This window comes from Eptatretus burgeri, chromosome 8 (genome assembly GCF_056783735.1).
Source record: "Eptatretus burgeri isolate ZD-2024b chromosome 8, Ebu_testis_v1, whole genome shotgun sequence".
Taxonomy (NCBI): domain Eukaryota; kingdom Metazoa; phylum Chordata; class Myxini; order Myxiniformes; family Myxinidae; genus Eptatretus; species Eptatretus burgeri.
This window is the reverse complement of record NC_140968.1, coordinates 71,617,416-71,644,574: the sequence shown is the minus strand read 5'-3', so window position 1 is coordinate 71,644,574 and position 27,159 is coordinate 71,617,416. Positions and strand designations below refer to the sequence as shown.

At 46.3% G+C, this 27,159-nt stretch overlaps 1 protein-coding gene across 4 annotated transcripts; it reads left to right on the top strand.

Moving 5' to 3' along the window:
* On the top strand, nucleotides 1-26,807 carry GATAD1 (GATA zinc finger domain containing 1). Of its 4 annotated transcripts, none has more exons than XM_085892559.1 (6): nucleotides 1-195; nucleotides 16,212-16,362; nucleotides 16,751-16,876; nucleotides 18,180-18,239; nucleotides 18,472-18,652; nucleotides 26,371-26,807. In XM_085892559.1, exons 2-6 carry the CDS (start codon nucleotides 16,213-16,215, stop codon nucleotides 26,421-26,423), a joined length of 570 nt encoding a protein of 189 aa, XP_085748685.1. In that variant the 5' UTR covers nucleotides 1-195; nucleotide 16,212; the 3' UTR covers nucleotides 26,424-26,807. The 4 variants fall into 4 exon arrangements, with proteins under 4 accessions (XP_085748685.1, XP_085748684.1, XP_085748682.1 ...); XM_085892558.1 differs by lacking the exon at nucleotides 26,371-26,807 and adding an exon at nucleotides 21,298-22,449 and having other exon boundaries at nucleotides 18,541-18,652; XM_085892556.1 differs by lacking the exon at nucleotides 26,371-26,807 and adding an exon at nucleotides 21,298-22,449.
* The last annotated feature ends 352 nt before the right edge of the window (nucleotides 26,808-27,159 follow it).

The window sequence follows — 27,159 nt, the reverse complement described above, 5'->3', positions numbered from 1 at the left end:
TGGATTCCACAAGAAGAGTACCACTTCCGGTTTGTTCGTGAGGTGGTGCAGTGTGCCGATAATGGTTCTCGTCACGCACCGGTTCGGGCTTGGTGTACGACAGGTTCAGAGATCCTCTCTCTCTTTCCTTATCCGAGAAGCTCACCTCGGTTTTTCTGCTGTTTAACTTGTATGAGGAAACCGACACGCGAGCAGGTGGGAACAGGCGGGAAACGGGCTTCATTCTTTGCTTTTGCTCCACACTCCATGTATTTTATCTTCCCGTTTGCATATCGTGCACCGTTTCTATCCACCTGGCCATTCTTGTCATTAACGTCATCGAACGTTCCTTTAAATCTATTTTTTTTTTATAATTAATTCCAAGATTGTGCTGTATCACGTGATTGGGTTTTCATATATCATGCCCCGCCCGCTAGGGGTGGCAGGAATGTACATGAGGACGCGCAATAAAGCGGAGTTGATGCTGACACTTGCTTCTCGTGTTCCACTGCACCTCGTACACCATAGTTGGCTGACGAGGATGGTTGAAAACGGATACGTGTCCGTTTTCGTCGGAGACGACTTCGAATTGTTTTCGGAGCAATTGGGATGCTATTTCCACGCGAATGATGTGGTCGACGAGAGCAAACAGAAGTCGATCTTGCTCGCCTCGCTATCGACGGAACATTATCGACTACTGAGTGATTTGGTGGCGCCGGACGAGCCCCGTGATGACGGGCTGTCGTTTCGGGACGTTGTGGAGATGAAAGCACACATGGCGCCGGAGAAGTCATTACAGCTCGCTCGATTCCAGTTCGATCGCCTCTCGAAAGGTGCGGAGGAGCGCGTCGCTGATTTCGTGGCGCGAGTGAAGCATTCTTCCGTGGCCTGCGAGTTCACGGCGGGGGAGCGTCCAGCTCGGCTCAGAGATCGTTTTATTGCTGGTTTACAAGATGTGAAGATGGTTTCGGCGGTTCTACGGCTGAAGGGTGAAGCCATTACATTCGACTCGGCGGTCAGCACGGCTACAGCGGTCGAGCGGACTCGCGGGGATGTTCGGGCCATCACCGGCCACGCGGGGTCGCGGGCACCCCGGGACGCACGCACGACCTTCGGTGCGGGTCGGACGTCGCCGCGCGGCCGCACGAGCGACGAGGTGACCCCGCGGACGTGTTTGGGATGCGGAGGTCGACACCTGCGCCGTGCGTGCCCGTATAAAGGCACCGTGTGTTTAAATTGTCACAAGGTGGGTCATCTGAAGCGTGTGTGCCGTGGGGCGCCGGCCACCGTTAAGGTCATGGACGGCGATGTGCGAGGCGACCCAGGGCGGAAGCGGCGGCCGTTGAGGGGCCTGTTTTCAATTGGCCCAGCGGCGGCGCGCCCAATGACGGTGGAAATCGAAGTGAACAAAACGCCGATCACGTTTCAGGTCGAGACGGGAGCGGCTGTGTCGATCATCGGCGAACAAACCGCGCGTAGACTCAACGGCCTGAAGCTTATCAGGTCAAACCTCACGCTGTTCACGTACACCCGCGAGAAGATAACGCCAGTCGGGATGGCAGACGTGTCTGTGCGGTACCAAGGCCATGTCGCCATGCTTCCGTTGTACGTCGTGCGGGGGAGGGGACCGTCTCTCCTCGGCCGAGATTGGCTGTCCCGCATCAGGCTAGACTGGGCCGCAGTTCACCTTGTGCAACCCGTGCCGAGCCGATGGGAGGATCAGTTGGAGAAGATTCTTCATAGACATCAAGGTTTGTTTTGCGACGACCTTGGAGAACTCAAGGGCGTGGAGGCAAAACTCTTCCTGAAGGAGGGGGTGGTTCCTCGTTTTTGTAAACTACGTCCGATGCCGTATGCCCTGCGGGACAAGGTCAAGGGTGAACTGGATAGGCTGGAGGCCTGTGGAGTGATCGAACGGGTGTCGTACTCGGATTGGGCCACCCCGGTCGTCACGGTGCTGAAACGGAATGGAGACGTCCGATTGTGCGGGGACTTCAAATCCACGGTTAAGCCGGGGCTCAGCGGGAGCAATATCCACTGCCGTCAATCGATGAAATATATGCGCGATTGGCGGGGAGTCAATACTTCACGAAGCTAGACCTGCGTGATGCATATTTTCACCTGGCGATGGATCCTGGGAGTAGCGAGCTTTTGACAATCAACACGTGTCAAGGGCTCTATCGATATACCCGACTCTGTTTTGGGATTGCTTCGGCCCCAGCCTTGTGGCAGAAAGCCATGGATCAGGTTTGCATTGGCCTGCCCGCTCAGACCAACCTGGACGATGTGCTCATTGCGGGGAAAACGGCGGACGAGCACCTTGCGAGCATTGCCCAAGTGCTGACAAAGCCAGAAGCGTGCGGCCTGCGCTTGAACCGGGACAAGTGCGCGTTCTTCAAGCAGCGCTTGGAATACCTCGGGCACATCATCACGCCGGAGGGGCTGTTGAAAGGGCCTCAGAAGGTGGAGGCGATTCAATACATGCCACCGCCTCGCGACAAGATGCAGCTGCGCTCGTTCATTGGTATGGCCCAGTATTACCAAAGGTTCGTGCGCGGGCTCAGCTCACAACTTGCGCCGTTAACACGGTTGCTCAGGTAGGTCGAGCGCTGGGCTTGGGGGCCTGCACACCAGGCGTCGTTCAACCGCGTCAAGCGGCTGCTCACAGAGGATACGGCCCTCGTGCACTACGAGCCTGCGCGTCCGCTCTTATTGGCATGCGACAGCTCTGCATATGGCATCGGGGCAGTGCTCTCCCACAGAATGGACGATGGTTCCGAGCGGCCTGTTCGTTTTGCATCCCGGACCCTGTCCGCAGCAGAGCGGGAATATGCCCAGATCGAGCGCGAGGCTCTCAGCCTCATCTGGGGTGTGCGGAGGTTTCATCAATACCTGCTGGGGCGGCATTTCACTTTGCAGACGGATCACAAACTGCTTCAATTTATCCTGAGACCCGAACGCGGGGTACCGGTGGTATCGGCCGCGCGAATACAGCGGTGGTGTCTGTTTCTTGGTGCTTACGATTATGATATTCAGTTCCGAAGCACCGAGAAGCATGCTAACTGCGACGGGCTCTCAAGCTTGCCGTGTGCGGAGGGTCCAGCTGCGTCTGAGTCGGCTGACCGGGTCGATGTGTTCGCGCTGGGCCAGGTCCAAAGCGGGCCGATCACGGCCAGACAGGTCGCGTTGGAATCGGCTCGTGATCTGGTGCTCGCCCGTGTCATCCAGGCGATTTATACGGGGAATTGGAGCGATCTGCCTTCGACACCGGCATTTCAACCTTTCACGTCGCGCGCATCGGAGCTGTCGTTGGTCCAACAGTGCGTAATGTGGGGAATGAGGACGGTGATTCCACCGAGGTTCAGGCAGCGGTGTTTGGAAGAACTGCATGTCAGTCACCTTGGCGTCGTGAAGACCAAGAGTCTTGCTCGTAGCCTGTTGTGGTGGTCGGGGTTGGACAAAGACATTGAGCAGTTGGTTAAGCGTTGTGCCACGTGTCAAACAGATGCTGATAACCCGCGTCGAGCTTCGGGTCTCTGGCCTGTGCCAGACCGAGCTTGGCAGAGGGTCCATGTAGATTTTGCGGGGCCGGTTAATGGCAAAATGTTTTTGATTGTGATCGATGCATTCTCTAAATGGCCGGAGGTTGTAGTAATGCAGCATACATCAGCAAACATTACAGTCAAGAAACTGCGGACGATCTTTGCTAATAAAGGATTACCGGAGATCCTGGTCTCTGATAACGGTCCGCAGTTCATCGCAGGTGTATTTGATGAGTTATGCGTCAAAATGGTATACGGCATCTAAGGTCCGCACCGTATCATCCTGAGACAAATGGGAAAGCTGAGTCGTTTGTTAAGATGTTGAAACGGGCTTTGCGCGGGGGGGGGGGGGGGTGTTGCACCTGTGCAGACAGTGGTCGATGTCTTTTTTGCTCCATTACAGGAACGCGATTCATCCTGTCACGGGTGATTCGCCTGCCATTAGTTTCTATGTACGGGCATTGCGGTCCCGACTGGATTTGCTGCGACCTGGAGGGTCGGGGAGTCGGACGGTGTCGCGTCCGACGCTGCTGCGCGGTTTCGATGTGGGGCAGCGGGTAATGGTGCACGATTATTTCCACAGTTCCAAATGGGTGCCGGCTGTGGTCTCGGTGGTACTGGGGCCGGCGAATTGCATGGTGCGGACTGATGGTGGGGAGGTGTGGAAGCGGCACGTGGACCAAATGCATGATCGCTGTCCAGCGTCACCCCCCCCCCCCACGCCCCTCGGGCCGAACGATGTGGGACCCCCACCTGTAATGTCGCCGGGCCAGACGTTGTATCGCCAGGGCCGGATGTGCCGACGCCCAGGGGGTCTTCGCCTGATTCTGTCCTGCCCGGGGACGTCGGGCAGGCTGGTCGGCCGGGGGCGGTTGTTATTGCGGATGGCGCGAGTACGGCGAGGGTGTCACCTCGACCGAGCCGGGAGGCGTCTGAGCCTGGGCTGTCTGGCGGCGCTGTCCGTCCGAGGCGGGTCAGGGTGCGGCCGCGGTACTTGGAGGATTATGAGTGTTGATTGGTTTCGGGTGGTCATGTTATGATTGTCCTTTAATCATTTGACTTGTCATATTACGAGGGGAGGAGTGTGCTGTATCACATGATTGGGTTTTCGTATATCATGACTCGCCCGCTAGGGGTGGCAGGAATGTACATCCGGACGCGCAATAAAGCGGAGTTGATGCTGACGCTCTTGCTTCTCGTGTTCCACTGCACCTCGTACACTCTAAAGATATCCGACTCGGCATAGGAAGGAAATATTTATTTCATGAAATGAATTTAGCAAAATGAAAGGGTTCACTTTAGATAGCCCATCGTATTGTGAATTTGGAAGCTTACTGCACACAACATCCAGGTCCTATAGATAAGTTATATCGGTAAGAATGTGTTTCTAGTTCGGGTCCCGTCCGATGTTTCATGGGTGAATAATTGTACGTGCGCTGTGGATTATTTTATAGTTTGGATCTTTACACCACCAACGACAACAACACCCATCTTCGCTTCTTCACCAACTACAGCTACTACTACTACTGCATCCACTACAACAACGCCACCTTCCCGCACTCAACCCGGTTGCCATTACGCACGTGTTTTTGACTGAGGACGTGGGCGGAGCCTTCGTCGACTCGGGTCGAAGCTCCGCTCCGAGGAGGGGCACAGAGCGTTTCCTCCAGCCAATGAGTGGAGGGCGAGCACCACACGCACGCCCCAGCCAATCAGGAGGCCGCCACGAGTCGCCTGACAACCCACCGTCTAATCAGGAGGCGAGTAGCGGAGAGGAGGAGTGTGGTTGTCGGGACCAGAGTTCGGCAGATGGAGATCGTGGTGTTTGCCGAGCTGCCTGTCATTGTGTGTGACACATTTCTTGTGGGAAAGGACATTTCAATTCAGACATTTCCAAAGCCAGTGAGTGGTTGTCAACAAGAGTGCGTTCTGGAGGATCGTGGCGATAGCGGTCTGCAGTCCTGGTGGCGATTGCGGAACAGTCTGTGGTCGTTGTCGAGCGGTCTGCAGTCTTGGTGCTGGCAACGCCAAGGTCGTGGGTTCGAGTCCCACCGTGGTGGTTCGGGTCGGTGTGACCGCACGAGGCAGGACAGGTACCCCGGCCCAGCTCGACTGACTGAAGACCCACTGAGGTCCATTTTATTGTGTGTGTGTGTGTGTGTGTGTGTGTGTGTGTGTGTGTGTGTGTGTGTGTGTGTGTGTGTGTGTGTGTGTGTGTGTGTGTGTGTGTGTGTGTGTGTGTGTGTGTGTGTCTGGGCCTCATCTTTAAGTATAAATTGTTAAAGGTCCCATGACACCCAAAAGTTTCTGGTTATTTATATATTAACTTGACCTTCCTCGTGAAGAAATCACCCATGTTTTTTTTTTAATCAAAAATGGGATAATTAGACCAATATTTCGAACATTTCTGGTGCTTTTCACAACTTTCTATGCCCCGCCCCTTAAAAAAGTTGACTTCAGCGAACCGCAGCGTTAACGTCACATGCAGAAACTCGCACAAAGTGGATTGACTCGAGATCTCTAGAGTCTAGACCAGTCCGAAAAATCCGTCGTCCCTCCGACTAGGCCGATTAAATCCGTCGTCCCTCCGACTAGGCCGATAAATCTGACGTGCTGTCGCTTTCTTTTATTATTCTCTTTTCTTCATTGTTTCCTACTGGCGCTCCATGACGACAGTAGGAATAAAATAAATAAAAATGCAACAGAATGTCAGATTTATCGGACTACTCTAGACAATTGTGTCACAAGGTGTGTTCTGCACACAAGTTTTAATCGTATCCAGACAGCGAGATTGCTTCGTTTTATGCGTGGAGAGATACGGCCGATGACATGCGCTGGCCTTGCTTGTGATTCATTCGCCGCGGAGAAACATGTCCGCTGCGCTGTGCTGTTCACGTCACCTCACTAAAATATTTCTGATATCGAGCAGTATGCAAGTAGAATTTACATTATTGAATTCCAAATAGGATTTAATCTAACCAGCTGTTATTGCCAAGTCTTCCTTCGATGTCCTCCCGATCATAATGAACTCCGGGAATTTCATCGCCAGTTTCCTCTGCTTGTCCTGCTTCGGGCTCGAACTGGTAAGGCCGTATTTCATTTCCAGCTGCCTGAACTTCACCTCCCACGACTACGTTATCCGACAATTCTCCATCTGATTCAGACCAAAATCCTTCATTTCTCTCACATTCACTGTTGTTACCAGGCAAATGAAAGTCCATGTCATCCATTATTCAAAACCAAATGTTCAATTTTTTTTTTAAAGCAGAAATGAACGAAGCGATTGAGTCGACCAATCACATGTGGAAACGCACAGAAAGCCAATAGAATCGCGTAGACCACCAACCCGAGTAATTTATGTGCAGCCTTTGTCAAACTGCAGTTGGCGTCATGTGGGTTACGCCCCTTTCGGCAGAATTTTTAGGGGCGTTCCCAAAGAGGTTTGTTTTTTTAGTTTTCCATTTTACAGAATGAGTATTGTGAAAAAATTGTCAGATCTGAAATCACGATGAAAAACTCCTGTAGGACATATATGTGTGTGTGTATATATATATATATATATATATATATATATATATATATATATATATATATATATATATGTATATATATATATATATATATGTATATGTATATATATATATATATATTTTTTTTTTCAGTACTTTTGGGTGTCATGGGACCTTTAAGTGCTTTTGTTCATTGTACATTTCTTTATTCGGATAACTCTGCTCTGTGTCTCCCTCCCTATTATAAATAAATCCCCTGTTAAATGTTCCAGCTCGTTTCTGTGTTTCATTGACTTAGCATGCTGTGTATTGAGAGATAGCAAGGGTAAATTGTTCATTTGGTCCGGCGTGGCTCTGGTAACTCCGCTCGGTTACACCGGATCCGAGTCATTACCTGCGACTCGGATCGGACAGAGTCGGCCACTGGTATAGTTCCCCAGTAGTTTGACTGCATGGGTATTTCGGTATATTGAAATTAGGCAATTAACCCTACCCCACGTGGTCGAATTGTTGGTGACCACTGTCCTTTAAGTGACCCGTCGGCTCTGGAGTTATCCGGGGTGACGACCTATAAATTCCGGGTGTTCGGTGGAGCCGACTCTACTACTCCCTCTAGCGGTCGTGCTCGCCACCGATACCCAGCCCCACAACAGTATGACCCTGTATCGTTTACGGCAACAAACCTATGGGGCTACTGTAGCTCTCGATCTCAAGCTACCAGCGAGAACAGACGATGCGATAGAATTCGAAAAATACAGATAATTTTTTTTTTAGTTTGTAAACCTGCCTGCCTGGCAGTCAAACAAAAGTGAAATTTATTCCAGACAGGACACTTACTGTTTTTAAATGATGTCATAATGGACACAAACACCAGGTGTGAATAACTAATGCAACGTGTTAGATATGGTGGTGTAACAGACACTGGATAAAATTGTGGTTAAAAACCAGAATTTATTTATTTGCCTTTAAACCTGTTTAAATCCTCATTTAAATTAAATTATAGACTTGAAGACTTTCGAGCACAAATCACCTTCATAATACTTCCAAGAACCATACAATACAGTTTTTCGATTATATAGCATGAGAGGGTGAGTCATGTGTCTGGGTGAAGAAAAGGCTGCCATAATGGCTATGTACTGATCAATAAAGCCTCCATCTCCTAAATTGCAACTCCTCATTGTTTTATTACAGTGTATAAGGGTGGTTGGTGTGTAAGACTACTTCGGCAGTCTTATAGGAGACTGCTTAGGCAGCACCAACGCTCTACACAGAGTATGGTCCCAATGGATGGATGGATGGACTACTTCAGGACCACTAAACATGGATTTTTTTAAAACTATCTTTAAAATTCAAGTGCAGGAGAGCCTTACCGTCCGTGGGTTTCCTGTTCGTGGATTTGCTCCATCACAATTAATTTATCGAGGCAATGTTTGTGCATTGCGGTCAATGCGCTTGAATAATCATGGGTTGCGAACTCTTCTCCACATTTATCCACTTAACATGGGCTGACCCCTCACTGACTTAACCCCCTCAATCGCCCCAACATCATCATCTCCATCAACATCGCCATCATATTATTCGATCAAGTTTATCATCATTATGATTAAAGGCAAATGTCATGATCTTAATAACTCAAAAAAATAATATTTTATTTTCTGTTCTTAATAACTCTTTTATTCAGGAAAATAAATATCACAAAAACAATGCACAAACATGTTAATTAAGGGTACAATTTGGACAAATTTTGAAGTTGAAGTCCCTAACCATATTTTCCCCATTACCCCCTAAGTTTGCGGATTTGGGGTTCACGAGGATTTTCAAGAACACAACCTCTGCAAATGGCAAGTATATGCTTGACGTACTTGCCATGTAGAAAACTGGCAGACCGCCTGGGGATACTAACAGCTCCTGTATAATCTTGAACATTGCACAGGGCATTGTGTTCTATGAACTCTCCAGTTGTTATGGATCTGAGAATTTATAATTGGAGGATCCTTTGAGAAGTCAAAGAAACGAATCCCTGCCCTTCTGTGATTACATCCATAAGCCTTACAAAATACCCTTTTACCACTGAACCTTCCGATGTTTAAACACGTCTGGTTCATACTAATGCCTCGTGGTGGTTTAACAGATGAGGCAGTTGGCTTAGGATCTTCGGGTCCTGATTTCAAACCCAGCCATGCCAAAAATAACACCAAACAGGTCAACCCAGCCTGTCATCTTCTCGAGGTCAGAAAGAAATTAGTACAAGCTTGCTGGTGGAAATGATCAATAACATTTAATCTGGGGATAGTCGTGGCATGCTCCCTACCCAGTGGTAGGAGCCTTCTGGTCGCTTCCAAACTTTAGTCAGTCTGTTAGGGATTTGGAAGCCTTTTGCACACAAACAGACCAGTCCCTAAGCTTAGTTATTTCGATAAGTATGTGTATAGTTAGGTTCCTCCCTGTGTTTAATGGGAGTTGCATGTGTGTGCTGCGGGTTATTTTATAGTCAGGTATTTTTACATCTTAAATCCCCCAACAACTATCCAAAGGAGTCGACAGCAACAGCCCCCCTCTGCTTTCGGCACTATTCGCATTCTTCGCGTGCTGGCACACCGAACGCGTGCGTAGGTGGGGTTTCCTCTGTCGCTAGTGCTCTGGTTTTCGCTCCAAAAAAGGGCCTGGAGTTCCTCTTGTCCATTCAGCGAGGAGCGAGTGTTGGCTGACGCTCGCCAGCCAATGGGAAGCCAGAACGCCATATACTATTGCGCAGCCTCTTCGAGGGGCAGACCTCTTCGAGGGGGGGGGGCGGAGACATCGACACGCCCTCCACCCAATGAAGGCAGGCCACCGAGGCAACCGACACGCCCCCCCCCGTCCAATGAGGGATGAGGTCACGTCAGAGGTGGTCCCTCTGGCCACCGCGCGCGAGGAGGAGGGAGAGTGTTCAGCGCGTTCTGTCTGTGCTGGCGCTGGTCTGCCCTCGCCTGGCCGGTTGGTGATCCATTTGTCTGGTCTGGTTTTCCGGTTGTCCTCGCAGCGCAAGGGTTCCTCTCGTATTGTCCGCCTTCGTGCTGGCTGGCGTCTGTCGCATATCCCTCGCCCCTGGTGCTTGGTGCTGCGTCAAAGCTGTGGGTTCGAGTCCCACCGAACAAGACCGAGCAAATCCCACGTGGCGGACAGGTGCATAGCCGGACTCTGACCCCCCAACTGACCTATCCTCCTCGGCTGGAGGGTCCAATAAAGACCCCAACGGGGTCCATTTCGTGTGTGTGTGTGTGTCCATGGGCCCAGTCCTGTAAGTACAAATTGTTAAGTGCTTTTGCTCACTGTACATTGCCTGCATATTCGTGATAAGTCTGCTCTGTGTCTCCCTCTCCCCATTGTAAAATAAGCCCCGTGTTAAATGTTCCAGTTCGTTGTCCATGTTTTCTTTCATTGACCCAGCACGGTGCGGGCTTGAGAAGTCGTGAGGCCATTTGTGCCGTAAGTTGTCATTGGGACCGGCGCGGCTCTGCCAGGCCACGGAGGCCTGGTAACCTGGTAACTCCCGCTCGGTTACGCCACACTCGAGTCGGTACATGCGACTCAGTTCGGACAGAGTCGGCCGAGGGTTTGGCTTCCCCGGTAGCGAGACGGCGTGAGTACTTCGGTAAATTGGAATAGACAAGTGGACCCTGCCTCACCCCGTCAAAATATTGGCAACCACGGTCCTTTAAGCGACCCGTCAACTCTGGAGTTATCCGGGGTGACAACCTTCCATTCCGGTGTTCGGTGGGAGACGGCCCGACTGCTCCGTCTAGCGGTCGTCCTCGCCACCGAACCCGGCACCACAACAAGTCGACACTTTACCTTAATTTGGTTTGTTATAATGCCACCTCGAAACTATGTCATTCAATGCTTCCGGTTCCGGGTTTGGAGCGTCGAGAGGTCTCCTAAGAGGCTCTGCTGACGTTCTCAAAGTTAAGTTTCCGGTCGTTATTTGTCCCGTTTTAACTGTTTAATTTTCTCACCTACATATTACTGTGTGTTCCTAGTTCGGTTTTGTTTCAAAAATCGTGCTATTTTGTGAGTTTTTGTCGACGTTCTTACGGGGTGTTTGAGGCCGAGGCCTTGGCCTCGGCTTGATGCCAAACGGTTCCCCTCGGTGTTCGATCCTTTTTTTTTGTTTGTTTTTTTTCTCCCCATTACCTTCAATTTCTATCCTCCCCACTTTCCTAATGTCCCCCATTCTCCCAACTAATCTCTCGATTTCTAATCTTTAAAAAAAATAAATATATATATATATATATATATATATATATATATATATATATATATATATATATATATATATATATAACGACAACAATAGGCTAACCTTCTCCCGATTCTGCTTCTTCTTCTTCCTCTTAATCTTCCTCCTCTTCTTCGTCCTCGATTTTCTCGACAACACTTCCATGACCTAATCTGTTGAAAACTCTCTCAAACATTAATAATAATAACAAAAACGATCTTGTAATGCTTCATCTTCCTCTCTCACACATGTGGTACTCTTTAATGTTTCATAATGCACTACTCTTCTGCTATTTTAACAGACTGCTCTCATTTCGACCTCTCCTTCATTCCTTGCCTAAAAAATCCAACTGTTACAGCGCTTCTTCTCTCCATTCTCTGAATTCGCCTTTATTGCATCCATCAAGAATTGTGTTAAATCGCATCTCTGACCGAAAACTTGAAAAAACCCCAGTTTGCTATGAATGTTCGCTTTCCATCAACCATTCTTTTTTCCAACTTCAGTGCCAACTCACCCCTCACTCTCACTCTCAAAGCAACCATCCCACTCTACTCCCTCCAAGCCTCCCTCTCACCTCTCTCAAAAATTTCCCCCTCACCTTTCTCCCACCTTTCATCCCCCTCACTCATCCTTCTCAAAGTTCCCCCCCCTCTCATCCACTAAGCTGCCTCCTTCCACTGCCCTCCCACCTCCATCTCTTAACTCCACCTCCTCAAATCCTCAACTGCCTTCTTCCCCCTCTTTTGTCCCCCCTCTCCCCCAGCACCACAGAGCCTTTTCTCCTCATTCGGCCACCTCCCCGAGCTATTCTGCAATCCCCCACCCTCTTTCCACTACCCTCCTTACCTCCCCTTCTCGTCCCTTGTCCTACCCTCCCCCTCCCCCCCACACCCTGCACCCAAAGCCTCCTCCCTATCTCTTCATTAAAAGTGTGGACCTCAAATATCTGGGGCCTTTGCTCAAACCTTTCAGATCTTTCCATACAGGCTGCCACTGACAAACCAGACATAATCTGCCTAACAGAAACTTTCCTCTCCCAAGACGTGTCTGACTCCCAAGTATCTCTTCCTGGTTACTCCCTCCTCCCGTATGACAGACCTGGGCCTCGTCCTGGTGGAGGTGTTGCTCTCTTCATCAAAGACTCGATTCCTCACTCTCCATGCACTGCTCTCACTCCCCCACACCCCCAGGAATACCTCTGGCTACGGCTTCCCTCCCCTCCCACCTCGTGTTTATATGTGTACTGTACCGTCCACCGAACAGTGATGATTCCATCTGCCCCTCACTATCCGAAAACATGGACCATCTTCTACCTTCTCATCCAAACTCTCTCTTCCTCTTATGTGGCGACTTCAATTGTCATCATGCCAGTTGGCAAGGTGTGGGTACCTCTCTCACCTGTCATGGCACCTCAGCAAAAGCTTTCTGCGACTCATTGGGACTGACTCAATCGGTCAACTTCCCAACCTGGATCTCAACCAATGGTACTCCATCTCTTCTGGATTTGATTTTGACAAATTTCCCTGACAATATCTGCTGCTCTTCCTTCGCTCCAATCGGTTCTTCTGACCACGTCCTTGTCAAAGTGGATATCTCTCTGGCTATTATCAGAGAACCACCTCACCGCCGTCGAGTCTGGCATTTCACTCAAGCCGATTGGCAGGGTCTCCAAGCAGCCCTCAAACTTATAGGCTGGTCTCCTATCGCTACTTTCTCCAACATCAACTCATCCTGGGAATTCTTTCAAAGAAACTTGCTCTTATCTCCCTCATGCACAGATTTATCCCCTCTCGTCTTCAGTTGTCCTACCCTTCCTCCCGCTCATGGTTCACTGAAGCTTGTGGTGAGGCAGTTGTCCTGAAACAACTTGCCTTTTCCTCATGGAAAGCAAACCCAACTGAGGGCAATCTCAGTTCCTTCCACAAAGCTCGGAACAAGTGTGTATCTACCCTCAGGAGAGCCAGAAAACAACATCTTTCTCATCTCAAGTCTGAACTCTCAAACCTCTCTTCCTCCTCAAAATCCTGGTGACATCTAAACAAATCTATTTCTGGTGTATGTTCCCCCTCCAACCCCTCCCTTACCTCAAATGGCCGCACTGCTGATACCGCACGTGAAAAAGCTGAATGCCTAAACTCGGTGTTTGCAGCTAAATCTTGTGTCCTAAACCCATCACTTTCTCTACCCACCTTACACAGTCGCACCCAACTGTCCCTGGACTCTGTGTCCTTTTCTCCTGACAAGGTGGAGAGCTTGCTTTCAAACCTCGACTCAGATTCTTCAACCGGTCCAGACGGCATCAGCCCACATGTCCTCAAAGCCTGCTCTTCTGCTCTTGCTCACCCCCTCTCTGTTCTATTCACCCTCTCATTTGCTCAAGGTCATCTGCCATATGCTTGGAAATCTGCAAACATCACTGCCTTGCATTAAAAAGGTGCAAAAACAGATCCCTGCAACTACAGACCAATCAGCCTTCTCCCAATCATCAGCAAGGTTATGGAATCCATCATCGCTTCAGACATGAAATCCTTCCTCTTCTCCAATGGCTTGATTTCCGATCATCAATTTGGTTTCAGACCAGGTCACTCTACCCTGAATATGCTGTTTCCGCTCTCCCATCAATGGATGGAGGTCCTCAATGCCACACAGGAAATCCGAGCCATATCCCTGGATATATCACGTGCTTTTGACACAGTCTGGCACCCTGCCCTACTCACCAAACTCTCTTCCCATGGTATCCAAGGCCATCTCCACTCATGGCTCGCTGACTTCCTCTCCTGTCGCAGTCAACGTGTGGCCCTAAATGGAGTTCTTTCATCCCCTCTTCCTGTCCATGCTGGAGTTCCTCAAGGTCGCGTTCTCGGCCCTGTTCGTTTTTCTGGTTTTCATCAATGATCTCTCCAACTCTCTGGAAAATCCTCTATATCTCTTTGCTGATGACTCCACCCTCTGCCGTACCATCGGTCATCCCTCAGACCGGGAAGCAGCAGCTTCTTCGCTCACTGCAGATCTGGATAAAATCACAAACTGGTCCAACACGTGGAACATGTCTTTCAATCCAGACAAATCTCACACTCTTAAGATGTCTCTTCGAAAAGACCGTTTAGAAACGCCCCCCTCCCCATCCACTTTCTCAACAATCCTCTGGAAGAAGACTTTTCTTTCAAGCTTCTGGGTCTCACTATCTGCCATGACCTTTCCTGGGAATGTCACATTTCAAACCTCGCCTCCAAATCCAGTCGCCGACTGGGAATCCTCCGTTGTGCAAAGTCCTTCCTCGGCCCTCTTGAGCTCCTGACCACTTACAAAGCTTTTGTCTGTAGCCTGATGGAGTACTCCTTTCCCCTCTGGGCTGGTGCTCCTGCCTCCCACCTTTCTCGGCTTCACGCTGTCGAAACCAGGGCATTTAGGATCATCAGCATCTCCCGCAATGAGTCTTTGGGCCTCTTACTGAGTCTTTGGGCCTCTCACTCAATCACCGCAGGTTGGTCGATGGTCTTTCTGTCTTCTACCGTCTCCTCTCCAGCCTTGCCCCCCCTGCTCTCTCTGCGATTTGCCCCCACCACATTTCCACATGGTGCTCAAGGTCCGCCAACAACCCCCTTCTGGTAAAACTACCAAAAACACGAATCACTGCTCACTTTCACTCTTTCATTCCTCTTTTTTTCCCACCTTTGGAATAAACTCCCTCACTCTATTCTTTCCCATTCTTCTCTCCAGGCTTTCAAAACAGCTGTTCACCACCACCTCTTATCATCCCCCATCCAAATCCTCGATCTTTTCTACCCCCGATAATCCACCCAAGCCCACTTCCTTCAATTCCCCTGCTTTCCTTCCTGAAAGTCCCTGTAATGTCTTCGTCTTCAGTTGTCCTACCCTTCCTCCCGCCCTTTGTTTACTGAAGCTTGTGGCAAGGCAGTTGTCCTGAAACAACTTGCCTTTGCCTCATGGAAAGCAAACCCAACTGAGGGCTCCTCTTCCTCATGTTCCCTGTCCCATCCCTCTCCCTTCCACAGATTTCCTAATGTGTCTGTTCTCCACTGTTTTGTCCCTCCCACTCCCGCCCCTCTTGTCTCATGCCCCCTTGCTTTGCGTTGTGTGTTAGCTCTCATACGAGCCTCGACAAGGTATACAAAAAAAAATGCTAACATAATTTACGAGCTGACAATGAATTGTTTTTTCTTGATTTATCGACCTCTCAGGTGCATTTTGAAATCTGTAATTTGTAATTTAATAGGGTCACACTCGACCCTGAGCTCTGCATCCTTGTAAAACAATAAAAATGGTTCAGAAATCCTACACTTGAAGCTCAAAGGCTGGTCAAACTTGAATGTTTCTACAAGTAGGAATGCAAATTTTATAGGAATGCAAGTACAGGGTATTATTCATTACCATACTCTTCTCGCATCTTTATTTGGTTTGGCTCGTCTGGAATGTCAAAGTATAGAGGTTAAGGTAGCCTTTCAGATGCGGGTTTGAGCATCACATTTGGAGTCTCTCACTTCTGGACTAGGATTTTACCTTCAGCCTCTTTCAGAGGTCCAAGACTGCTTTTGTATCGACACTTGTCCTCTGGCAACTCCAAAGATGTCTGACATCTGAAGGTGCACACCTGACAGCAATTTTTACACATGAATGTCACAGAAGACTGAGTTGTTTGCTCGACATTGTCCTCCATGACCTGTCAACTGCAGGAATGCGGTGTGGAAAAGTGGCCACGAGCAGCCTGTCCCAGGATTGATGTGTTTTGATAAACAATCTGACTTTAGTCTTAAAAGAACTTTAAATAGACCTTCAATGGATGACGGAATGTAGTTAGCTTTGTTTAAGTGTTGCATAGTCATCCGATAGTTCCACTTTCTTTGACTTGTTTCCCTGTGGGAATATATTTATTTTTCTCTCTCCCCTTCTTCCCGTCTCTAGGATGCCTCTAGGTTTAAAGCCAAGCTGCAGTTGCTGCCGTACAGGTAACACTGCTATGTGGCGCAGGAGCAGTCAGGGGGACGTTGTGTGCAACAGCTGCGCCATAGCTCCAGGAAGCTCAGGTGGCCATGGTAATAGTGTATCAAAGACGGTGAGTGAAACCTTTGCAGTTTTGCTCCCCCCAAGCTCCCCCTTCTTCATCCTCTCTGTCTCCCCTGCCCCCCTTACATCTGCCTCCTTTCTCTCTCCCTCCCTCTTTCTCCTCACCCCCCCCACCCCTTTTATTGTCTCTGTCAGTGAAGCGACGGTTGTATTTGCTAGTAATATAATAAAGAATATGATTGAGATGGCTGTGGATTTGAAGACAGTTGACAGTTTATGATTGCTGGTTTCATCAGATGACTTCTGTTGGTAGATAACATGATAAATTAAGCTGAACATATATGGACACGTGGTGCATATGAGTACAGCAAAATATGTGGCTTGTATCACAAGACTGACCTATCTTGTAAAAGCAGAATTTTTATTTTTGTCGACAGGGAAAACCGGAGGCCCATCGCCGGTCTGCCCGCCTGCGGAACACCAAGGCAAGAACACAGCCAGCTGCCGACAGGAAACTCTCGAGCAAAGGGAAGGGCCGCAGGCACATCTTTAAGTTGAAAAATGTGCGTACACCACATGTTGCAAAATATCCTGGAAAATGTCTCGGGGGGGGGGGGGGCGGGGGACTACCCACGTCTTTATTATGACAGTAAAAATTATTGTAAATGTATTCCAAAAGTTTTTTTTTTTTTTTGTCTGCAAGGTTGCTGTAGAGGTAATGCACTTGCCCTTGAGCTGTCTCGTCTGGGTTTGATTCCCAATATAACTATAGACCTTGGTGCTATGCAGACAAGGAGTTGCTCACAAAGTGCACCTTACCTCATATTGACATTAATCTGGGTGTCCCATCTGCCAGCATGTGAAGCTTTGTACCAAATTTGGTAATTCTAACGGATCATATTGTGAACTTGTTCTGCCGTCAAACAGACAAACACACAGACACATTTATTGCAATACTCGAGCAGAGGCAGGAAACCATGAAAAGAATAAGCAGGCACAAAGAGCTCAAGAGACTCAATTTGAAAGGGAGATGCGACTTTCACAGATCGGCTGATCTCCATTCTTATCAATAGCAGCCATAACCAAGGAGCATAAACACGTGATATTAACCAGGGATATAAATGTGAGAGGGTCATTATTTGGCACTGATGGCAACCATCTCCCCTCCCCAAATCCTGATCTGATTTGGACAATGTAATTTTCAGTATCAATGTAATTTCAGAGGATGTTTGGGCTCAATGGGCACGCAGGCCCTTTATTGAGTTCAAATCCCACTCAGCTGTTTAATTAATACCATGGGTGGGGTTAATTCGGCCTGCCATCCTTCTGAGGTCGGCAAAATGAGTGCCAGCATGCTGGTATCCTGTGTCGGAGTGGCAACCCGTCCAGGATTGTGCCCAATAGCTGAGGAGACTGCTTAGGTAGCACCAACGCTCTACACAGAGTCTGGTCCCAATCTCCTCCTCCTGAACAAATTACAAATTCCTGCCCTGATTGACTGCCTGGAAGGCAACGGGAAACCACCCAACATTAACTCGGCGAGAGATTGCTGCGGCAGCATGAACACTGAGCATTCTGCCAATAGTACAGTATTGATGATGATAAGTGGTAGTCTTAGATTATATTTTTTTTTTGAAGAAATTATTTTGGACTAGGATTGTACCTTTATGTATTGGTGAAAAATAGCAGTTGATGTCAAGTCAAATGTCCTTTTTTTGTTGTTGTCCTTGGAAAGAAGTTGGTTTTCATTTGATAGCTTTTGGACTTTATTTACTCAAAGATTGAGCTATTTTATTTCCTGTTGTGTGATTACTATTATTTTTTTCCTGATATTCTCCTGGGCTTTTCATCTGTTTTTTTATCCAGCCTCTCAGGGCTCCTGAAGCTGTTGCTACGGTTGTGACAAGCGACTCTATTTTATACCAGGTAATTGACCTCTACACATATAACGTTCAACCCTACTTTCTTTTATCCGTAATGCGCTTACAACAAATGCCCATGAATGTTTTAATATGATAACAACATGAAAGTAATGAATTTATACAAAGCATAATTTAAGCTCAAGTTGTAAATCGACCAACCTTGCTTCCTCTGCACCACCACCATTGGTTAACTGTCGCTGAAGATTAATAACGCTTGGATCTTTACGTGCATGTAGGGCGTTTTCTATCAAGTTGGCGATGTGGTGTCTGTGCTGGATGAGGAAGGGGAGCTGTACTTTGCTCAGATTAGGGGCTTCATGCAAGACCAGTATTGTGAGAAGAGTGCAGTCATCACATGGCTACTGCCAACGACGGGCAGTCCAAAGGGAAAATTTGATCCATCCACGTACATCCTGGGTGAGTGCCAGCTGTGCATGTATATACGCAGTTATTGCAGCGCTGTAGTCGTACTCTGAACATTTGTCCACGAGAGTGAGGGGTTCATTGTTTGCTGCATTCTTGTGCTACTGACAGAAAAGAATGCATCGATTTAGAATACTCGGATCGAGAATAATAGTAATTTTGGGGAAATTATCCAAACTATTTACATCTGGGTTAAAACACTGCGGAACGTCTTCGGAGAGACCATGCCCACAAATTATGGGTGATTATCCTGCGTGCGAAGCGAAAAGCAGAGCTAAGCAATTTGTTCGCTTTGTACGTCTGTCTACAGACTTTGCTCTGTGATCGAGGAACAACTTCACTTCAATTGAATGTTGTATTTTGAATGCTGTATAACACAAATATCCAGTTTAGCAGTACTTTGGCACCTAAAATCAGTAAATTGTACGGAATCTCGTCCCAATCACACATTCGCAGAGAGAAGTAAGGTAATTTTTATTTTTAGTCTGGCAGTCAAACAAAATTAGAAATCATTCCTTACAGGAATCTTACTGATTTTAGGGACGTCCGAAATGACACCAACAACAGGGACGAAGAACTAATGTAACGTGTTAGGGTGGTGTCAAAGATGATGCATCAATGGCAGTTAACTTCCAAATTTTGTTTTTCGACCACATTTAGAATCTTTATTTTATTTCAGTTGAATTATATACTTGAACATTGTAGAACACAAATCGCCTTTTCGCAATTTCAAAAACCTTCCGTTTAGCAGTAGTACTTAGACAAAATATTACGCCATCTCGACCAATCAAAGTTTCCACTTGCTCTCTCAGCTTTGGAGAATATCGAGATTCAGACAAAATGGTGGTTTATAGGAAATATAGATAGTGCTCAGAAATGCAAAGCAAGAGCTTAAAAGACTCTTCCCATGTCCTTTTTCTCAAGACTGCTCTGTAAACAAGGTGTTCTATTAATAAGGTGTTCTCAGAAGTTTCTGGTTTATTATTATTGACAATGCAGCCATAGGCCGGGTGTGTGAGTACTGTGATCATCCCATCTGTGTGCTTGTTATCTTGCCAAAACGAAGTTTTTGCAAGATCTGTTACTTGGTAAGTTTTTTTTTTTATTTTTTTTATTTTTTATTTTTTTTCCTCTGTAATCATTGGATTTTTCACCTTTATATCACTCTGAAGAGCACAATTCTCATCGGAAACTCTTGTGGGTACACATATCGTAGTATTATTACAATACCCTTCAGCACACATAAAGGTCAAGGTCACTTTGCGGTAAATCATGGAGGTCGCCGAAACCCTTATTTTTTGAGTAATTTTAATCGAATAATCTCCAAACTTTATGGGAATGCTGTATATGGTCTGGCGCTCAGCTGATTAGTTTTTGGTGGCAATTGGCCTTGACCTTCATGGTTAGCGCCATAGGTCGAAATATTTTGACCCCAAGGTCAAATTTTGAAATCTTAGGTACCATATCGTGTAATACCTCAAATTGAACACCTTTGAGTGCTTTCTAGATATGTCAAGCTTGAGGCATTATGACGTCATTTGGTGACGTTATGAGGCAAACACATATTTTTCATGGTTACTCTGTAGAACGATTCTCATCGGAATCTCTCATCGGCAGATATTCCTCAAGGAGTCGCTACTGGTGGATAGCAGCTCTGTTCACCTCAGTGTGACCTTAAAGAAGTCACACGTGGTCACCTTTTGGCAAGATACGGGTCACCCTGCGGGTGACATTGGTTTATTTATTTGTTTGTTGGTAAAATAACCAGACAACGAGGACAGCTGACATCGCCAAATTTGGTGCAAAACTTCATACTGTGAATGTCTCTGACAAGTTCAACTTTGAGGTCACAACAATAAAAAAATGAAATTAAACTTTAGCACAGGACTATATTTACTCGCGCTGTTTTTATGTACAATGTGAAGCTCTGTACCAAATTTGATAATTCTAATGGATCATATTTTCAACTTGTTCTGCCGTCAAACAGACAAACACACAGACACATTTATTGCAATACTCGAGCAGAGGCAGGAAACATGAAAAGAATAAGCAGGCACAAAGAGCTCAAGAGACTCCATTTGAAAGGGAGAGTTGACTTTCACAGATCGGGTGATCTCCATTCTTATCAACAGCATCCATAACCAAGGAGCAGAAACAGGTGATATTAACCAGGGATATAAATGTTAGAGGGTCATTATTTGACACTGATGGCAACCATCTCCCCTCCCCAAATCCTGATCTGATTTGGACAATGTAATTTTCAGTATCAATGTAATTTCAGAGGATGTTTGGACTCAATGGCACACAGGCCCTTTATTGAGTTTCGGTGGATATGCAGGCCGATAGGTTAGTTGCGTTCTCTGGGCATGCAGGCCTGTCGCCGAGTTAAGCTCTGTGGATGTGCAGGCCCGTCACCGAGTCTCACTTCGGCATGCAGGCCTGTTGCCAAGTCTCACTTGGCGGGTGCACAGGCGGCCTGTATTCAAGTCTTGCTCGGTGGGTGAGCAGGCCCCGAGACTAGTTGCTCAGAGGCATGTGGCAGAGTTCTGCTTGGTGCGCATGCATGCCCATTGCAATGCTGAGTAGTGTCAGGTTAAAGTGTTTGTATAATGCTGATGGGTGTAACGTGAGGGGTGCAGGCCCAGAGGAAGAACTTCCTCGTCGGATGGAGTTTTTGGAGTTTGTATGCCACGCCCCATCGGAGTACTTTCATTCTCGCTGTTCACCATATCCCACCCTTGCCATACACACTGACAAGTGTTGCACTTGGACACATCTGCCACTTTGCGTTGGGGGTTCTTCTACATCTCAGCAGGCAAAGTGTGTCCTTTAGTCACTGACTATTTATAAAGACAAGATTCAGATGAATGGTCATTCATATTAGATCAGTACTATCTTGATGATTTATTTTATTTTTATTTTTTTTCAATTCCATTAAAATAAAATATAAACCCCTTGGAGTTTTCCACATGAACTTTCAATTTTGGCTTAATGCCATCTCTCAAGATGCTCAAGATCATGTTTCGTTTTTGACAAAAAAGAAAACCAATGATGGAGAAGGGGATCACTCGTTTAAGATTGGAGGACTGCACAGAAAACCTACTGGTGGCAGGAGGACCCTTCTCACTTTTGGCCTAGGTTTCTGAGATATTGAGATCAGGATGACCGTCTATTGTGTGTTAAGTCGTTCTGATTGAGCCAAGCTATTTGGAATGTGCAATGCCATTCCACATGAAGGTCATGACTCTGCCTAAGTATTGCACATTGCCGTGGTTGCCGTTAGACAAATATCAAGCGTTGTTCATCGTCATTCCACAATTCTTTGAATGCATGTTTTTTTTTAAAGAGTACAAATCAAACACATTTAAACTCAATGTTTAAATGTGTTAGATTTGTGGCATTTGTTCATCGAAAACCAGGTTTTCTCCAGTTATCATGAACAGGTTAATTTTGTGGACATCGAAGGGATGCTAATCAACAGTAAAACGCAAAACTGCAAACATGAGTTTTCGTGCAGTTTTTGAGGAAAGTTTTATCCTGTACTCCCACTTTTATGGATACCTTCGAGAACAAAGCACGATGACACGTACGTATAGATAAAATCAGCGGATCACACGAATCGTGTTGTTGAATTGTGGACACATCATGTTGTGTATCATGCAAGGCATGCTGTCCTTTTGTAACTTTGTATTCCACATTGTAATAGTGGCCCTGTTCGAATATTGCTAAATGTTTGTATCTTAAAGTTGCTGCTGTGGCAAGTATATAATAAAATTGCAATTCATTTTGTAGTTTTGTGATCCCATCATTGTTGGGATGAAACATTTTTCCCTCCAAAAAGATTGTAGCTTTACTGCATAATAGTAATGAAAAGCATAATGTAAGAAAAATTAACACCAAGGTGCTTCGATGTACATTTTGGATTAAATTACTCACACCGATATTAGCACACGAGCAAAGGAAGCATGTGATGGATGACACATTAAATTACATTGACAGCGATGACAATGAGGAACATCTGATGAGCATATTGAGACGGGTGAGCCTGGTATTGGCTTAGTGGTTAGGGTGGCTGGCTCGGGATCTTCGGGTCCTGAGTTCAAGCCCTGTTGGCCACTGAATTAACACCAGGTGGGGTTGACTCAGCCTGTCAGCCTTCCAAGGTCGGTGAAATGAGTACCAGTGTACTGGAAGAAGGTCACACATCAGCGGCATAGTTGCGCCCCCAAAAGATGATGGTGACCTGGCAGCCAGGCTGCCATACGCAGGAAGAAGAAGAAGAAGAAGACCAAGAAGAAGATGGGTGAGGAGAGAAAACAAATATTTGCAGTAAAATTAAATAACTGTACGCAACATTACTCAGCTGCCGTCAAACAATATTACTCTGCCAAAAACAAACAAAAGCTGCCGTCAAACAATATTATTACAAACAATAAAACAACATTACTCAGCTGCCGTCAAAATAACTGTACGCAACGCAACATACGCAACAACCCCCCCGGGATCGACGCCCATGATCATTAGTAACAAGCTTATACCTCATAACTTTATGTTATGGAATCCACAATTAAAACGATGGATGATACAGCTACAGAGAAAGTATCCCTCAATATTTTGTGTGAAAAAGAAATGTTGTGTTCAAAAGTTCATAGAAGAGCAAATTGATAGAAGGTAAAAGGTAGGCCACCGTCATTAGAGCAAGGGGGTGAACAAACATGAGGAGAATGAGAATGTAGCAACCTGCAAGTAAATGGGGAGAGGTAAATCAAAATAAAGACCAATTACTGCACCGTAGTTCCAAGAAGGAAGCCAGACGTCACAGGCACACGCATATATATATATATATATATATATATATATATATATATATATATATATATATATATATATATATATATATATATATATATATATATATATATATATATATATATACACACACACACACACACACACACACACACACACACACACACACACACACACACACACACACACACACACACACACACACACACACACACACACACACACACACACACTATGTACTGGTAAGTACATAAGCAATCGACTGATTTCCCAACTGCCTGGATCATCGAGGTTTTGATCCTTTCAACTCAGAACCTCTCCAAATGGCGAATCCACAACCCCGGTTGCAGGTCCACATTAGTAGATGACTCAACATCAATGGACCTACAACCTCAGAGTTGTGTCCAGACAGTCAGTCAACACAGCAATGCATTATCCTTATTCAAACTCATTTAATTATCACTTTTATTTTAAGTATGACTACATGTGACTAACTTTAATCGTACATCACTTTATATGATAATAAATTAAGCGATAAACACTTTACCTTGCAGACATGTCCATTACACAGCACCTCCATCGAACCATAGACTCAAACTGTCATAAAGATTGGATCAGTGGTTGGGATGGAGAATGACCTGACATTGTGGTACAATGCCAATGTGAAGTCGTGGTTTGAAGGGTGGGATTGACCAAACTAAAGGCCCTGTCACACCTTGACGATTTAGCCAACATATGCCTGACGTATGCAAAATTTGGCTAAAATGCTGGCACACGTCGAATACATTATGGGTAAGTTTGTATACGTTAAGAGCACGCTGGCATACGTCGTAGTACGCTGGCATACGTCGTAGTACACCGAGGTGTAAGACAAATTTTCCATGCTTGAAATTTTTCGACGTATGCCAGCGTATGACTCGCACGTTCCGCATAACGCTGGCCATAAGTTGTGGGCACGTTACGCGATCGTTGACACGCGTCGACACACGTTACTTGTACGTTGCTCATCAGTCGAAACACGTCGAGGTAATGTTTAGCGTACCCGAAACTTATTTCTAACCTATGAGTAACGTGTTGTAGGCACGTTACGCGATCGTTGACACATGTCGACACACGTTACTTGTACGTTACTCATAAGTCGAAACGCGTCAATGTAATGGTTAGCGTTAGTGTTCCAGACTCCCTGTTTTTTTTTTTTTTTCTTCGGTATGACGGTGATGTTGACACTTCGATTTCTAGTGCGGTTATAATATAATATAATTAATAGGCAGCCGCTCAACGATTTAAATCATAACCGCACTAGAAATCGAAGTGTCAACATCACCGTCATACCGAAGAAAAAAAAAAACGGAGTCTGGAACACTGACGCTAACCATTACCTTGACGTGTTTCAACTTATGAGTAATGTACAAGTAACGTGTGTCAACGATCGCGTAATGTGCCTACAACTTATGGCCAACGTATGCGGAACGTGTCGTACGTCGAAATTTTCAACATGCTCAAAATTTCTCGACGTACTCTGTGTATGACGACGTATGCCAATGTACTACGACGTATGCCAGCATGCTCTTAACGTATACAAAACTTACCCATAACGTATTCGACGTGTGCCAGCTTGGTTCGGCAAATTTTTCATACGTCGGCATATGCTGGCTAAAACGTCAAGGTGTGACAGCGGCTTCACACTTCGATGTCTTGTGCAGTTATGATTTGAATCGTCGAGCCGCAGCCCACTAATAGCCTACACCACGTGATCGTCAGCGATACGCTACCACGCGCTATGCATAAGTTAGACTATCGTTGGGCATAGGTTGTGAACGCCAACAACACGCTCAGCATTCATTGGTATAAGTTATCTATATGTTATTGAAACGTTCTGTGTATGTTACTAATACATTATGCATACGTCCAACACGTTATTATATGCCCAAAAGTTAAAAAAAACATCAATAGTTCAGCGTACGCCAGCGTTTTACATACATTTTGAGACCTTGCCATACGCTGGCTAAAACGTCAAGGTGTGACAGGGCCCTAAGAAGGGAAGTTCTACAAGTGGAAGCAAAGAACGGAGGAGTGGAGGTGACCAGTGAGCCTGAATTTTGGGAGTTTCACAAAGAGGGGGTTACTCAAAGAATGTGTGTGACCTCATGGGATTGGAGAGGGATGAAAGAACAGGGAATTGGGGGAGCGATGAAAGAACAGAGAGAAAAAGACCTGAGAAGAGGTGGTAGAAACAGAGGCCTCAGAGAGAGAACATTCACAAAAGTCCCTCCGCCAAACTGCTCGTACTTGCAAGACGATTTTATATCCTGGAAATCTCTGGAACCATGGAACTTTTTCGACACAGGTTAAAGTTGAAGTGCAACATAACTTGTTACCCTTACAGAACAACTAAACTCGTAAACGGATATTCAAATGGAATTTGTCCTATCTAAATGTACCAAGTACATGTCTGTACGAGGTAAACCAACAACAACACATCAAATAAATGTGGACTTAAAAACAACACAGGAGCGAGAAAACAAAGCATCATACAAATACCTCAGGGTAGAAGAGAAAAACCAAACTAGAAGGGCAATCTGTAGAGCGCATACCTCCGCCACGCAATGCCTGATCCAGTGGAACATATCAGGCCTAATACATTTTTGAAATATGCCATCTATCGTTTTTAGCCTGATCTCTAAATGGTGAAGAATCACTTGAAATGTTTTTTCATCTCTTATCCAAACCTGGATTCAACCAAAATCGAATTAATTCGTCATTGGCACACATCTAACCTGTCCACCATGTTTCATCTGAATACGTCCAAAGCCTTTTGATACATTGTCCTACACTATATATCGTTTTTGGCCCCATCTCTCAATGGTGAAGAATCACATCAATTAAAAAAATCTCTTATGCAGATCTGGATTCGGATCTTCACCAAAATCAAATCACTTTGTCATTGCCAAAGTAAAAGCCACTCAAGGACATATGGTGCCACCAGGACTGAGTATTGGTGACCAAGATGGAAGATTCATTGTGGTTGTTACCAACAACTGGGACCATGACCAGAGAACCTTGCACCCTTGCAAAGCAGCATGCACCTGTGATTTGGAACTTCCATCGTTCCATTTGGTGATGGAGCCGAGATATCCACAAGTTCTCTCACCATTGAATAAATCTTCGGAGAAGAAAATTATGATTGTGATTATTGATGGCTTTATGACATCACAAATGACTTCCTGTATTATTGTTATTGCCATGAACATGATTGATCATTAACATATTATTACATTTGGCTGCACATACTGTACGATGTGTGGTGCATGTTCACATACCTCTGTGGTTACTTGACCTCTCCAATATTAAAAATGCAAATATCTTACCATATAAAACACAATGTGTATTTGTTTGTGTGATGTCTATCCCCCTTCAAAAGGACGATTTAAGAAGGGGCTTAAAGACCAATCTTTTAACACTTGGTTTTTCAAACCCGGGGGCGCGACTCCAAGTGGGGTCGCCGAGCAAATTTTGTGGGGTCGCGGGCGGCCGCTTGCAGCGAAAGAAAATTGTCTATTTTCGATCGGTGTTCACTTTTATGGGATGTAATATAAATGGTTCGTTCAAAGTATGGGAACCGGCGCAACATGACACTTGGAAAGGGATTCAGCCGATGCGTGGGCTTGCTGAAGGGCGGTTCATTTTGGCGG

What these genes read in the sequence shown, in the direction of transcription:
- GATAD1 (XM_085892556.1), top strand. Translation starts at nt 16,213, where the DNA reads ATGCCTCTAGGTTTAAAGCCAAGCTGCAGTTGCTGCCGTACAGGTAAC. An exon ending in GTAATAGTGTATCAAAGACG is followed by an intron (nt 16,363 to 16,750) that starts GTGAGTGAAACC and finishes TTTTGTCGACAG; the next exon opens with GGAAAACCGGAGGCCCATCG. An exon ending in TCCATCCACGTACATCCTGG is followed by an intron (nt 18,653 to 21,297) that starts GTGAGTGCCAGC and finishes TGAGGGGTGCAG; the next exon opens with GCCCAGAGGAAGAACTTCCT.